This window comes from Pholis gunnellus, assembly GCF_910591455.1.
Source record: "Pholis gunnellus genome assembly, chromosome: 5".
Taxonomy (NCBI): domain Eukaryota; kingdom Metazoa; phylum Chordata; class Actinopteri; order Perciformes; family Pholidae; genus Pholis; species Pholis gunnellus.
The window spans coordinates 4,882,025-4,898,060 of record NC_136531.1 but is presented as its reverse complement, the minus strand read 5'-3'; the positions used below and the strand labels follow the sequence as shown (position 1 = coordinate 4,898,060).

The window sequence follows — 16,036 nt, the reverse complement described above, 5'->3', positions numbered from 1 at the left end:
GTACAGTACTGCTTGTATAATTTACAGGTAAAGCATGTATTTTAAACTTTTTGTAAATCCAAATGATAAGTGTACATATATACAGAAATGTAGAAAGTAAATAGGTTTGCAGTTAATCTCTAATAGCATGATAATTAGCGGGGTTTAGTATGTATGTACAGGCTGTATGTTAAATCTTTATGAAGGGAAACACTTGAAAATCACCTGATATTAGACTGCGTGCTGTCTAAGGATAAACTCTGCAATGCATTTTTTTGTGCCTTTTATATCAATGTATGTAATCTAGACAATCTTGAAAAGCTTGTGTACAACCAAAATGACATTAAAATGGTTTTGGGGGCAAATACATCGGTTCCTGCTGTCTTTCTTACTGGCAGAGGGGTCGTTAGCGGAAGCCCGGTAGAGTGCTACGCTTCTTTTCAACAGAAATGTGTGATTGCGATTCTAAATGAATAAAGATTTTTGAATTCCACCCTTCATCTAAAAAGTATATTAGCTGCAGATGAGTGCCTTCTGTTCATTGGGATTGCTATCAGTAAACTCCTTCCGAGATGTTTTTGTTCCAACGCTATCTTGTTTTCAGTAGATTCAGTTGTTATAATAAAGACTGTTGTTTCTGTTTTTTTTCAGGTGTTGTCGCCCACGGAGCAGAGCAACCCGTCACCGCCATCCCCGGACTATCGTACAAAGAGCCAGAACGACGAGAAGGAGCATTTCCACATCCTTCCTCAGCTCCAGGCCAAGAGGGCCGACTTCCTCACCGTCATGCTCACTGGTACTTTGCCTCAGCGCCGGAGCTTTGCCACAGCAGACGAAGAAGTCCAAGAACCTCCGGGGCCAAGGGATGACGACGTCACGAAGAGCGAGTCCAACAGCGAGGCCAGTCAGAAGAGCACTGAGCGTAGCCAGGACGCCGCGCCGTCAACACTCATGGCCGAGGACCAGAGGGGCCAAAGGGAGCACGCCTCAGCTGCCGATGCGGACCCTGACCTGGAGGACGCCTCCAAAACCCTCGTCCTCTTCTCGCCTGGAGACACTCGTAAGTCTCCCTCTGGTGGCGATCATGTTCTAGAGGGAGAGCTGGCCACACCGTGTGCTCTCAGTTTCCGTACCGACCGCCTCCTGGTCGGGGAGGCGATTCAGCCTGAACCCTCTGACACCGGCCGTTTGTCCCCCGCTCTCAGGTCAGACCTCAGACCGTCCACTCCCATCGCTCCCGCATCGCCGCCCTTCACAAAAGTTGAGCGCACTTTCATCCACATTGCAGAGACATCACACCTCAATGTCATGTCTTCCAACGGTCACTCTGCCAGGGAGAGTGACCGGGAAGTGTTGGCCATCATGAAGGTGTCGGCTGTAGAGGATGACACCCATGAGAAGGGGGGAGCGCCAGAGACACAAGAGTCTCCAGAGGAGTCTGTGCCAGAAGAAACCGCACCAGTTGACAAACACCTCAAAACTGAGAATGGTCCGTCAACTGTCCTGGTCCAGTCTTTTGAGCCTGTCCCAGAAGACACGTCACCAGTTCATGAACACACAGATCTGTCACAGGAGCCTAAGAAACAGCCGTTATCCAGTGAAGAAGCTGCCAAGCTTCAGACAACCGGATTAGAACTACCGGCTGCCTCGAAACCCAGGATCCGAAGCCGAATCCCAGTACTCGTCTCTGAAGAGGACTCCGGCTCGGAGCAGTCCTCCTCCCTCTCAGCTCGGGCTCGGCTCCAGCAGCGGGCCAGGCAGCTGGACTTGGCCCGCATGCTGGTCCAGAAGCAGCAGGGTCGCTGGATGAGGAGGAGGATGCTGTCTGGGACGTCGTCATCCATGTCCTCTGGGGACGATGAGCGTCGGAGGGCTTCTGAAACTCTGTCCACCACCGGCTCAGAGGAGGACACGCATACCTTGGACGAGTCCAGGAGGAGCTCCCGTCTCAAACCGACTGAAGAGCAAGGCTCCAAGGAGTGCAGGAGCAGGATCCCCAGGCCTGTCACTCCCATAAAGAGGCCTTCAGTGGGGCTTGCTGCTGCTGCTCCTTCTCCTCTCTCCTTGCCAGACTCCAGCACTACCAAAGGAGCATCATCCTTCACCAACGGGTATGACTCTGTTCCTTCCTGTTTATTGTATGCACGTTTTGATTTTGTAGTAGATTGATTACATATTTTTGTAGAATTTTAACGAAATAACACCTTCAATTGTATCTCCTCTCCATAGGAATCAGAAAATTGGACTAAATACTCTCAGCACTCAACGGAAATCCAAACCTGTCACACCCAGGTCCTCCTCCTCATTTTCCCGTCCATCTGCTGGCCCGTCCGGCAGTCCTCGAATGCCCCTGCGAGTCCTGTTTGGAACCCGACGCAGCCTTAGCTCCAATCACTGCAGGACTGACAGCCCTTCCCCTCAGAGAGCATGTCCGTCCAGGCAGCCCCTCTCGGTTCGAGCCCCAACTGTCCCCATGCTACCGCCCAGGACTACAACGACCATGCGGCGCAGCGCCTCGCAGGAAGCCACCTCCTCTGGCACCACGCCCGCCAGGACCAGGCCGAAACCAGCCGGTGCAGCCAAGGGGAAGCTGAATGCCAAGGAGAAGGTGGTGCCCGCTAGATAATACAAAGAGACTCATAAGCTGAGACATGTTTGTGTATAATCAGTCTTCGGACAAGCTACGCCTCAAAGGTTCTCACCTGATTCCATATTAGACTGTGATCTTACAATCACCTACTTTAATTCATTTAATGTACACGGGCCTCTTATTTCTTTTTGTTCCAAGGACAGCTTACTGAACTATCTTCATGGGCTTCCATTAATCTAGAATGACTGTCGTACAGGAGCGTCGCTGCCATGGTGCTATGGATACGTCTTCTGCTCCCTTGTCAAACGCCGATTTAACTGGTTTCTGGAGCTGAGAAATCATGGCCTCCAACAAGTCCAGTTTCAGAAACTCACCGTACACAGTACTCCCAGCTTGTCCACAGCTATACTACTCCTCTAGTGACAGTACCCTGCTTGGTTGCATGGTGAAGTATATCACAAATACATTGAATCTGTAGAAGGAAAAAAAAAAATATGTGCAAAAAATCTGTACCTTTAAATTATTTGATATAGTTCTCCTCTTCCTATTGGGATAAACAGGCAAAAACAAAGTACCAAATTGGAATGGTTTGAATGCCCGAATAATGATAATATGATAATGGATTCATAACTATATCCTGTACTCATTATAGTCTTGGATTAACAGAAGAGTTGGATGTGAACACAAAATAAACCGCTCGGCCGCTCGCCTCCTCCTCCTCATGGTGTGACAATGGGCATGCTTTAATCATTCTATTTTCTGGGTGTTTTTATTTTCTTTATGCTCTGAATTGTATATAATAGAATCATTTCCCATAAAGACATCTTTATTTTTTATCTTGCCAAGCAAAGTGTAAAGTCTTTAACCTTCTGTTCCAATGTGTTGGCACTATGCCTGTTTTTTAACGCATGACAAAAACAGGGTTAACCATGAGAGGAAGTTATACCTGCTTGGATTCTGCTGACAGTGCATAGGTTTGCTGGTTGTTGGAGCCCATGTTGTGTTTGTAGGGGGTCGATGGGCACTGAGCTGTGAAGTAAAGTCTTGGTCATGTGGATGGGCGTCTTGTCATTCTTTGAGTCCAGATCTGGTCCATCTCAACTTTCCACAGGTTTCCACACGTTTTTAAGTTTTAGTGTTTTCTACTGAGCCCCAAAAAAGGAAATCATTTGTGTGTTACCTCGCAATACATTTTGCTTTCCCTCTGATCCACAGAGAAAGGCAGCGCTGTATTATAACATAGTAGTACAGTATATATATTTACGTATACAGTATAATATAGTAGTTCTGTAGTAACATTGAATCAAAGTAGATTTAATGTGGCTGTTTTTTACACTGATAAACAGTAAAAGGCCACTTAAGTAATTTTATCATACATTGTTCTAATAGAACAACTAATGACGCTTTCTTAAACTTCCACTGAGTAACAGAAGAAACGTGACGTTTCTGAGTGGATAAAATACTTCCACTGTGTCCATTGTTTTATTTATTCTCCATCTAAATAAATCAAGTACTGAGGAATGATTTTGTCTGCATCATGGATTGCACCGCTCCGGTGTGTTTTATTTAATGGCCTTAGTTAAATAAAGGCACTACAGTAGGCTACAGGATATTAGGTTCAAGTTTCAAAACTTTAAATACTTTAAAGTAGCACTTATTATTTAGATGTTGATCAAGTACATGCGTTAATGCACTTCTGATAAATATAGTCTAATATACATCCTAAGATAAAGTAATCAAAGTAACAACTAACAAATGTTCACTAAACACTGTTGAGGTCAGGATGTTGTGTTAAGGGTAACATTTTAATAATGTTATACACATGAATAGTGTTTCATGAAGTTGGCTGCAGTTGTAAATTTATAAATTTTGAGTGGTGGATTGTAACATTAAGTACATTAACTCAAGTACAATTTTGAGGTACTTGTTCTTTACTTGGGTATTTCCATTATATGCATCTTTATACTTTATACTTACTTAATATTTTTTCTCCACTATTTGACAGCTTTAGTTACTTTGTAGATTCAAATTGTTCATAAAAATAAATATATCAGCTAATAAATTGTTATATTGTTATATATTAAGCTACTCAGCAGTATATAAAGTAGCACACATTAGCTCCACTGTTTCAATCAGCTGCAACATTAATAACACCTATAACATTAATGCATCAATAATTATAATATTTTTATTAGCCATTTTGCATTATGAGTGCTCTTACTTTTGTTATGATAGGCCTATATTTTTATGCTAATACTATACTTTTACTGAAGTAAGATTTTAAATGCAGAACTTACTTCTATCAGAGTATTTTTAACACTGACTGGAGATGGTGGAGGAGTACAAGTTCCTGGGTGTCTCCATCGACAGCAGACTGAACTGGAAGGCCAACATCAACGCTGTGTACAAGAAGTGGATGAGTCGACTCTTTTTCTTGAGGAAACTTGGATCCTTCAATGTGTGCAGCAATATGTTGGAGATGTTCTACCAGTCTGATGTGGCCAGTGCCATCTATCTAATATCAGCAACAGGTATTTTATAAAGTCACTATTGTGTAAGAGCTGTCAAATATCAGTATATAGAAATACAATTATTATTATCATGACACATATTGTTATCATTAGTATTATTACGATTAGCACTAGTAGCAGTAGCAGTAATAGCAGTAGTATTAGTATTAGTATTAGTATTGTAGTTCTTCCGGTCATCCACCAGGTGACGATGATGATGCAGGAAACTGTAAAGAACAAGCGGAAATGACGTAGCTCCAAGATGGCGGCGCAGGTGGAGTTGTGTTGTTTGGAAAGTTTCCCTTCACATCTGAGTCCTCTGGATGTTCTGATTCTACAAACTCAACTGGACTCGGTTTTCCAGAATGACACCGACCCACCGACCGCCCTCTTCACCCCGCAGCGGCCTCAGGGCTCCGGAAGGCCGGGCATTTTGCTGCGCGTCCACCCGACCACTGAGGAGGAAATCTCGGGCTACGGAGGAGGAAACTCCCCCAGAGCCGAGTCCGGGAGCCGGGTCCAGGTCCGGGTCTTCACCAGCCGCTTCTTCCTGCGGCACCACGGCTTCCAGAGGCTCCTCGGCAGCACGGGGACCGTCCGGGCTCTGGAGCCGATCCCCCTGGATAGAGTGGTGCTGGGGGCCCGCAGCAGGCAGAGCCTCCACTGGGCCGGAGCCGAGCAGTTTAGATGCGGGCTGCTGGAGCTCTGCCGCCCGGGACAGTGGCTGCTGGCCCGGCAGGGAGACCCGCTGCTGCTGCCCGGACACCCGCTGCTGGGAGAGGACCCGGGACAGGTGAGACCACGGAACAGGTTATATCCAGGCAGAACTCCGTAGACACTTTAATAATACTCGATCAACACGTCAGTATCTTAACTTCATCAGATGACTGTCTGTGAATATTTTAAGTTTGATTCTTGCAAACTGAGACAAACATGTCAAACAGAACAAGTTTTGGTGAAAACTTGGAAAAGTAATCAGTTTGCATTCTTATCAAGAACATCACTCCTCTATTTCTGATTTAAATGATAAAATGTCCACCGCTCCATGTTTTTCTTCTTCTCTGTGTGTCTTCAGGTGCAGCAGCAGCTGATGGAGCTGCTGGTGTTGGAGTGCAGTCCTGTAACACAGGGACGGATCACCGCCGACACCTCTCTGGTTCTGACGGACTGCTTGGACTCAGCGGACCCCCCAGGCGCCCCCCCGGCCTGCAGGCCACTCAGACTGTGTGTGTCAGACTTTGCTCATTACGCCGACGGTCTCGGAGGGGGGCGCTCTCTTCTCGACAACAGGAAGCTGCTGGGCTCGGGGTTCTCGGGCGTCCTGCAGGCGCTGGAGTGCAGGGTGGACGTCAGGGTGGTGGACACTCAGCGATGGCTCGGGGTCAAATGTCAGCAGGGAGCCGCCGTGGACGTGGACAACTGTGTGTTTGTGAGCAAACAGCTGCTCCTCCGGCTGGGGCTGTTTAACCAGGAGTGGGTGAAGCTGTCGAGGCCGGGCGGGTCCTCCAGACCTCCTGCAGGTCACACCGATGTCAAGGGGGGCGTCTGCAGACAGCGGCCGGTCTCTGTGCTGGTTGTGGATTCAACACAGAGTCCAGACCTGCAGAACCACGAGGAAGTCGGTTTCATATCGGCAACTCTGTGGTTCAACATGACTGAAGGAGACGTGATCCCTGTGAACGGCTGCACACTGAGGATGAAGGTGCTTCTACACAACACACACAAACAGCACATTCATCTTCTTCAAGCTACAATCAAGGGCAACATTTCCTGCAGATTTTTCACATTAAAAGCCAAGGCCAGAAGACTTTTAATTTGAAAAATCTGCCGCACATGACAAGTTCTTTTGAGAGATAAAAACTGCAAAATGGTGTCACGATGAGTGAATAATAATGAGTTGTTGTGTCTGTTGTCTCAGAGGTGGAGACCGTCTCCTCCGGCGCCTGACGGTCGTCACTCGGACAGTTTCAGTCGCTCTTCTTCTCCGATGTTCGCCAGCGAGCTTCACATCCAGCCCGTCACGTCTCCGCTGTACAACAACCTCAGCTGCTACGACAACCTGCTGTCTGAACACTTCAGCACGCCCAGGTCAGCCCGAGTCCTGCCGCTTACCAACTGCATGTAGTGTGCATCAGAAATCAAGTGTTCACATAACTTTTTATTCCCTGTGTGGACACGCTACAGATTCAAAAAACCTGCTTAGAATTACTACGTTGTCTGGATTTTAAATCACAGCTTCATTCACAGGTTGTGCCAGTCCTACACTTTGGTCCACGATTAACTGTCTTTACAACTATTGGATCAATTGACTCCCAGTCTAACCAGCGTGTCCTTGCTCTCGGTGCAGACTGGTTTCACAGGGAGACATCCTGACAGTTCCAGCTGAAAACCATCCAGACCTGCTGGTGAACAATTCAGAGGGAATACACAGGTACAACACATCCGTCTACAAACACGTAGTGTGTATATATATATATATGTATGTTTTGTAATTCTCCTTAACTGTGGATGACCTCTATCAGGTGTCCGGTGCTGTTCTTCAGAGTGCAGAAGGTGTGTCCGTCGACAGAGAGAGAGGAAGAGGAGGAAGAAGATGGAGGAGGAGGAGCTCACCTGGCTGACAGACTGCACACCTCACTCTACATGGTGACATTTGACCTCTGACGTTTATCGGTTTGTATCAGAGTGTGTGTCTCTGACAGCTGACTCCCTGGATGTGTGTGTGTGTGTCCCAGCGAGCATCCACCAGCAGCCCCGTCCCCTGCCTCTCTGTGGAGGCTTCGTCTCTGTGGAGCAGCCTGTCTCCTCCGGGCCTCGTCAAGACCGTGGAGCTCCTCAGCAGCATCGTCCTCCCACACCTGCACCACAGGTAACTCTCCTGTCTCTGGCCGGACGTGTGATAAGAGAGAAGCATGGTGGGACGTGTGGTCATGTGATCAGTGATGGTGGTGTTTTTGTGTGGTTGTAGCAGCACTTTGTCTGGCTGCACCGTCCTCCTACACGGCCCTACAGGAAGTGGTAAAATGACGGCGGTCAGCGCGGCGAGTCGCAGACTGAACCTCCACCTGCTGAAGGTACGATTTCTGCTTCGTCTGCTTCTTTAGCTTCTGCTGCATTTTCTTCTTCTTCTTCTGCTGCTTCCACTTCGTTGTCTTCTTCTACCTGCTGAAGGTATGACAGCTGAGCTCTGACACAGTGTGTGTGTGTGTGTAGATGCTGTTATGCGTTGTTACAGTGACACTTCCTGTTGTTACCTGTGTGCAGGTGGACTGCGTGAGTGTGTGTGCTGACACCCCTGCAGCCTCGGAGGTGAAGCTGACCGCGGTGTTTCAGCGGGCCGAGGCCCTGCAGCCCTGCGTACTGCTGCTCAGGAACCTGCAGCTCCTGCTCAGATCTCGAGGCGACGCCAAGGAGGACGGCAGAGTCCAGGCCGCGCTCTGCCAGCTGCTGCACAGCGCCCCCACCAGGTCACTGACGAGTTCATTATTGGTTTGAATTGAGGCTGTGAGTGAGCTTTAGTATTTTGATGAGGTCTGACAGCCGTTCGGAGTGAGTCCCGGCTCAGAGGAAACCTAACATTGCTTGTGGTCTTTCAGTGTGGTGGTGGTGGCGACGGTCTGCAGACCCCGGGAGCTGTCTGCAGGCGTCATGGCGGCGTTTATCCACCAGGTGGCGTTAGAGAGTCCCACCGAGGAGCAGCGTCGCTCCATGCTGGTCAGCCTGAGCCGAGACCTTCACCTGGGGAGAGACGTCAACCTGGAGAGTCTCTCCAAACACACTGCGGTACGTCACAGGACTAAAACAGCCGGAATGAAGTGTGTGGCAAATATCAATTTGTTTTATTACATGTGATCTGTTGTGATCAGCAGGTGACCTCCTCCATTATGCGTTTTTTTGCAAGTCAGCATGTTTAGACCAAAATAAAAAACATTTTCAGGGTGAAACGTCAGTCTTCAGGTTTACGCCACAGAAAATACACACAATAACACGGGAGACGTGGCTAAAGGATATTTTGATTTAGTTTAAATGTGAAACACTGACATCATTAATGATTCCTCCTCCTCTTCCTCCTTCCTCTTCCTCCTCAGGGGTTTGTGTTGGGCGATCTGAGCGCTCTGCTGGTTGAAGCTGGTCGAGCCGCCTGCAGGAGGCTGATCCACAGCTGGTGAGACTAAAGATAACGAGGCTGTAGTGGTAGAATACAGGCTGGGTGAACATCACCTTCAATGATCCTGGTTTTAGTGGTTTAACTTGTGTTTAGAGTTCAGAGCAGAAACGTTTTGGAAACACATGGTGGTGGGCACATTTACAGAATGTAAGAATTTAATTGTATTATTAAGAACATCCTCATAATGTGTATAAAAGGCACTCAAACAGTGTCCTCCTGTTGTGTGTGTGTGTGTGTGTGTGTGTGTGTGTGTGTGTGTGTGTGTGTGTGTGTGTGTGTGTGTGTGTGTGTGTGTGTGTGTGTGTGTGTGTGTGTGTGTGTGTGTGCGTGTGCGTGTGCGTGCGCGTGCGTGCGTGCGTGCGCAGTGGTGGCCGGCAGGAGGAGGATCTGTGCGCCAGTGGAGTGACCGTCCTGAACCAGGACTTCTGCTCCGCCCTGAAGACCCTGCAGGACGCCCAGTCCACGGCCATCGGAGCCCCCAAGGTGAACACTCAACAAGCTTTTTTTGTGACGTCTTCTGCCCTCTAGTGACCAAAAGTGAATTACTGCGTCATTAAAAACTGAATATACCAGTAAAGCATGGTTTGAAAGGGTGTAATCACGGCCTGCGTGTTACATATCAATACTTCACTGATAAAAGTACTATCAACATGTCTGAGGAATTTACAAAGACGCTTTAGGATGCTTTAGAAACCGGAGGTGTTAAAAATCTACATTTGAGTAAAAGCAAAGCATAAGATGCTGCTGGTGTTTGTGGCCTCTGTGACTGTGACTCAGCTACTGGTTGAACCCTGTGTGTGTGTGTGTGTGTGTGTGTGTGTGTGTGTGAACAGATCCCCGATGTGCGTTGGGAGGATGTTGGAGGTCTGCAGCAGGTGAAGAAAGAGATCCTGGACACAGTTCAGCTTCCTCTGCAGCGTCCAGAGCTCCTGTCTCTGGGTCTGAACCGGACCGGAGTCCTGCTGTACGGACCTCCAGGAACAGGGAAAACTCTGCTGGCCAAAGCTGTGGCTACCGAGTGCTCCATGACCTTCCTCAGGTAGGAACACCTTCACCTTCCTCAGCTAGCAACACCTTCACCTTCCTCAGCTAGCAACACCTTCACCTTCCTCAGGTAGCAACACCTTCACCTTCCTCAGGTAGGAACATACAGGGTTTGAAATACGGGGAACTACGTGGAGTTTGTCTCTCCTGAAAGAGACATGAGCTCCCAGAAAGCCTGTTTCGAGAAATTAAGGGGGAACTCTAAAATATCATAATTTAAAAAAAACGTTAAAACCTTAGCTTGTGTTAACCACGGACCTTATTTCAGGCGTCTAACCAACCAGCCATGTAACACTCATCCAGGTCGTCACTTATTCTCACTGCTGCAGGTATGAGCATCGTTTTAAAGACGGCTTTTATCCTCCGGCAGTAAGACTTTTCAACACTGTGCAGGGCAGCAGCTCAACACCAACCCACTGTGTCTTCTCTTCTATTTACTCAAGTCTACTTTAACTTGTTTGAGCTGTGAGAACAACATAAAGCCAGAGAACAAGTTGCTCGAAATGCTCCGGTGACATTTTATCGCACGTGACTTTCAACTCCTTGAACCCGTTTTGTGTGTTTCAGCGTTAAAGGTCCAGAGCTCATCAACATGTACGTGGGTCAGAGTGAAGAGAATATTAGAGAAGGTCTGTTTCACCCCGAAGGATCATTCTGGTGTATTTCAATCTGTACTCATCAAGTTGATATCTGACATCAGTGAACATGTGTGTGTGTGTGTGTGTGTGTGTGTGTGTGTTTGTTGTGCTCAGTGTTCTGCAGAGCGAGCTCAGCGGCTCCGTGTGTCATCTTCTTTGATGAGCTGGACTCTCTGGCTCCCAGCAGGGGGCGCAGTGGAGACTCTGGAGGGGTGATGGACAGGTGAGCGTTTACCTGCACCGATTATGTGAGTGTAGGCTCTAACTGTCCGCATGAACTCTGGGCTTTAATATCCACAGTACTTAGTACGTCAATGGCGCTGAGGTGGCGCAAGCGAACAGAACAAAAACAACCTGACACGGTCATCAAACCTCTTCATTCAGGTGGGAAAGGCTCGTAATCGGCAATGGTTTGTGGACGGCCCAGGAAAGCAGGGCACTGCAGCGGGTGATTAAAACCACCCGGAACCTCATGGGTACCTAACTGACGAGCATCAGTGATATTGGTGACAAGAGGTGCCTGCGCAGAGCTCAAACGATATTAAAAACAATACCCACCCCAGTCACACCCAGAACAGCTTCTCTCCTCAGACTCCTAAAGTTATCCTCCACCCTCATCGATATATTGTTTTTTTTTTTTTGTGATTTGTTATGTAGCAAAATAGGACTACAAACTGCATTTTATTGTGCAACCTGTTTGTTTCACAATGACAATTAAACGAACCGTGTAACATTTTATTTGCTGCTTTTTGTTCAGTTAAATTTAGTCTCCTATTTTATTTCATCTCCGTTTCTTTTATTGCGAAGCCCTCTGTGACAGCTCGGTCAATAAAGTTTGATTGAATCTGTCCGCACAGAGTCGTGTCTCAGCTGCTGGCCGAGCTCGACGCTTTGCAATCGGCGGTCGGAGTTTTTGTGATCGGAGCCACGAACCGTCCGGACCTGCTGGACCAATCACTGCTGAGGCCCGGCAGGTTAGACCACACACACGCCATCCTGTACACTCTGTATTGATTTTACTGTTTAATAAATGCTTTAATCTTTGTACAATATTTAATATGGCCCAGGAAACTTTAGTCGCTCCTAAAGTAAAATAACAAAATACGTTTTTACTGTTCATGCACGTTTCCATAAACCTCAGAATTAAATGTTTTGTTTTCCACATTAATGATACAAGAGTCCTGTTGAACCGAGACGCATCATCTGTCATATTTCATCATATTTTACCTACGAAGACTAATGATAAACACATATGATAGATGAATCTCTTTGATCCACATCTGTAAATGTTAAACTGGCTCCTGGTCTCTTGTGGATGTTGTGTCTTCTTCAGGTTTGATAAACTGGTCTACGTTGGAATCAACAAGGACCGAGCCTCTCAGCTGCAGGTTCTTCAGGCAATCCTCAGAAAGTAAGAAGAGCTCCCCCTGCTGGAATAAAGTGCATGCACATGCAGGGGTATTAGTCTGGACCAGGATCAGAATAACATAAGGATAACAAAGACTTGTAAAGTCACTTTTTATTACACTCACACATGTGAACAGCAGTTGGTAGAGCAGGTTGTCCTTTAACCACAAGGTTGGCGGTTCGATCCCGGCTGGATGGGTTAAATGCAAAGGTCAAAATTTCATTTATGTACCTGTATATAAGTGACAATTGTAATACATTTTAAATTTAAGTTTGTACTCGGTCATCAAGACATAATGTGTGCAGGTCAGAATTTGCACATACTGTATTAGAAGACATGGGAATAAAATTCGTAATAAAAATCTCCCTACATGCACAGGGAATATAATGTGTTTAGAGAGACTCTCTCTGTGTTTCCGTAGATTCTCAACACAGGATGTTTGAGTGTCCTAAATGTAAATAAGTGTTGTGTTCAGGTTCCAGATGGACTCGGCTGTGGACCTGCAGCAGGTGGTGGATCGCTGCCCCGATCACATGACCGGCGCCGACCTGTACGCTCTCTGTTCTGACGCTATGACGGCTGCCATCAAGAGGAAGATCTCGCTCATCGACGACGGTAGGAAAACACAACAGGAAGTGGACTTTAACATTTTAAACACAAAGGCTACAGAGCTCAGACACTTCCTCTCCTATTTATTCTATATATTTATTTGTGATGCATCGTTCCAGATTGTAGCTTTAAACTAATTCGCATCTGTATTCCAGGTAAAAACAAAGAGAACACAATAACAGTACAGAGTAAAGACACACAATACAAAGCTACACATAATGGGCGTAGTGCATAATGGATCTCTCTGTCTCTCTACCACCTGTCTGTCTCTCTCAGGTCTGGACTCGGAGGACTCTCCGGTCCTGGTCTCCGTTGAGGATTTCTCCTCAGCGTTGGAAAACTTCAAGCCGTCCGTTTCCGACAAGGAGCTGCTGAGATACAGAAACATTCAACATAAACTCTCTACTAAGTAGAGACTGATGATGATGATGATGGTGATGATGATGTTCGATCTCCAACAGAACACAAGGACTCCGATGAAGGTCTAATTTAAAGTGCGAATCATCTGAAAAATCAACATTGTAAAATAATGTAAATGATGTAAACAAGAAGTTAATTTATAAAATTGTGAGATGTAATTTATTAATACAGACGTTTAACTTTGAACGATGAAACCAGAGGTGAGATGTGTTTGTTTTTTTTCTGATGGAAAACGCTGTAACTACATCATCGAGTCCGATCAGCCAATCGGGTGGAGAGTTTCTTCACACCACAACCTCGTTCAGTGGAACGTGATTTCTGTGGCTTTAAACAAAAAGTTATTATTATTAACATACCAGCCCTGCATTTACTGCAGTGTCACTGCTCTGTTATATTACTGTAATCATAACCAGTGTTAACAATCCTGACTCGATCACGCATGTATTTAATACTGTAAAATACTTTTAAATGGGTCGCGTTGAATCTTCACACAGACATTTAGAAAAGGTTTCCAGGTGTGAATAAGGATTAAAGACAAAGTCATAAAACTTTAAATATTCATGCTGATTTTATCATTTTCGTCAAAACAAAAACGTAAGTAGTCATTTTTTTTTAAGTCAAATATTTCCACTAAATCCAAATGGGCAGAGCATAAAGAAGCCGATATGAGATTCAACCAGATTACATTTTCATTATCAAACACATCTGTAAATGCTGCTTTCTACATTTCACTGCAGTCACAAAAATATAATATGAAGTTATGAAATTTCAGAGGACAATATCACAATCTGTTAGTTTGTTGTTGTGTTTACCTAAAAAACATTAGTCACGTAAACTTAATCAACAATAAACCAACGAACATAAACCAACGTAATAGCCCGTCAGATAAAGATGCCACTCATCGTATGATAAATGTGTCAGTTATACTGAAACTAGCTTCATTTCTAAAATGTTATACAAGCGTCAGTTTTACCGGTTGTTATATTTGTCAATGTATTATTTTGAGTTTTTGGCAGAGTAGAAGAAGTCCCAATCTGGTAGCTAAATAATGAGGCAATGACGCAGTTTAAATAGAGATCAGTAGCATTAGCAGTTAGCTAACCGGCTCTTTGCTAGCTGATGCTAGACCACGTAGCCGGACCATTTTCTAAATAAGTTTCCACAACTTTATTTAAACAATGTTTGTAGCAGAACAAGCTGTTGCTCAAAATTGCAAAGTAAAGCAGAAATGGCAATTTCAAATTTGAATAAAGAAACCAGAAGCTTCTGAAATGTGTTGCTAGATTATCACTTCATTTTAGCCGTCACATTAATCAATACAAATATTTAGACAGTAGTTAGTTTTATTTAATATCACTTTTTACAGCAGGTCGATATGGTTAACAAATGTGGTTTCCTTGATGGATGTGACTATGAAGATTTAAAAATGGCCAGAATTAGAGATTCATGGGATATTTTACATTTTTTTTCTTTTTATTTATTTATTTTACATTAAATGACGGGTAAGAAAAACTTAATGTGAAGTGATTTTTTTAAAATTAGTTTTGAAGTTAATCGATCATCAAAGGACTTCCATATGACTACATACAGCCACCGAGACATGAACACCCCAAAGAGTGAGAGAAATTAAATATATTAAAAGGACTGAAGGTTGTCACTGACGTTCTCACTCGTCTGCCACGTGAGTAACATAAACGTTCTCTCTGTTAGCGAGCTAGCTGTGAAACTGATTCCGATGTGAATAACATTGCTTCAGCTATCCGTGGTGTTGAAATGAGACTGAAGGCTCCACTTGATCGAAATAAAACTTCCATTTTATTTAATAATTTATTTCCACCATTTAATGCTTCAAATAAATCAAATAATATTTTAAGAACACATTACGCCCCTGTTCTTCAGTGTAAATCAGTATTTATGTTCACATTGATCTCTGACTTTCCAGTTTCCAATTCTTAGTGAAATATTAGGACTTTGGCTCAATGCCATTTAAAATTTTCCCCAAAAAATGTTTTGCAACGTAGATGCTGAAAATTTCATTTGCTGAGGCTTGTAAGCGAATATAAGAGATTTGGCTCAGCGAGGTTCAATCATTCCACACGAAGCTGTAACTTCTCCAGGCTCTCCGGCGGTTGAGCTACATTTAGTTACAGACAAATGCAACGGAAATCAAAGCATTTAGCTCCAAAGCGTATTCTACCCACTCTGTGAAACATTTAATGTAAACCTTAAATGAAATCCTTTCTATTGAAAACAGTGACTAGCAGGATTAGTAACCTATGTTATTAAAATGTTCGTACCATCAAGGGTTGAATGATTAAACGTTTCGTGATGTATTTGTGACGCTTTGTATCGTGTGGAAGCGAGCTACTAAGTTTTGATCTGACAGAAAAATGTGAGGCAGCAGTCGGCATCCCGTCAGAGTTTAATCAGCAGCTGGTTTGGACTCTTCCGAGCCTCTAAACATGGACCCGGAAACCTGAAAGGGTCTCAACTAAGACCACAGAGACAGTTTGTCTTTGTGTAGGAATGATGTACAAGCCACAGTCATTACAGTCTAATGAGCCAAAACAGATGTATGTGTGTTTGAAGCTGGTAGTCCAATTCTGGGTGTAATCCGGATTAATCTGGAGGTCTCAATCTCTGTGGTTCGTCCACTGGCTTCACTCTGTT

The 16,036-nt window shown here is 45.1% G+C and overlaps 2 protein-coding genes across 3 annotated transcripts in view; both read left to right on the top strand.

Annotated features, from left to right (window-relative positions):
* Positions 1-2,605, top strand: part of ttbk1a (tau tubulin kinase 1a) — a gene marked incomplete at both ends in the record, with an annotated part of 33,155 nt that extends 30,550 nt beyond the window's left edge. Inside the window, 2 exons of the mRNA XM_079158921.1 lie at positions 631-2,090; positions 2,209-2,605. Of these exons, the coding sequence (XP_079015047.1) occupies positions 631-2,090; positions 2,209-2,605 (1,857 nt within the window). The remainder of the gene's footprint in view (positions 1-630; positions 2,091-2,208) is intronic.
* Positions 2,606-5,341: 2,736 nt separating this feature from the next.
* Positions 5,342-13,833, top strand: pex6 (peroxisomal biogenesis factor 6; the record flags this gene model as incomplete). Of its 2 annotated transcripts, none has more annotated exons than XM_079158723.1 (18): positions 5,342-5,872; positions 6,155-6,781; positions 6,998-7,167; positions 7,427-7,510; positions 7,602-7,725; positions 7,815-7,948; positions 8,051-8,153; positions 8,344-8,546; positions 8,676-8,862; positions 9,168-9,244; positions 9,613-9,730; positions 10,081-10,286; positions 10,859-10,920; positions 11,044-11,152; positions 11,787-11,903; positions 12,263-12,340; positions 12,813-12,952; positions 13,223-13,833. In XM_079158723.1, 18 exons carry the CDS (start codon positions 5,342-5,344, stop codon positions 13,357-13,359), a joined length of 3,207 nt encoding a protein of 1,068 aa, XP_079014849.1. In that variant the 3' UTR covers positions 13,360-13,833. The 2 variants fall into 2 exon arrangements, with proteins under 2 accessions (XP_079014849.1, XP_079014848.1); XM_079158722.1 differs by having other exon boundaries at positions 8,048-8,153.
* Between the last annotated feature and the right edge of the window lie 2,203 nt (positions 13,834-16,036).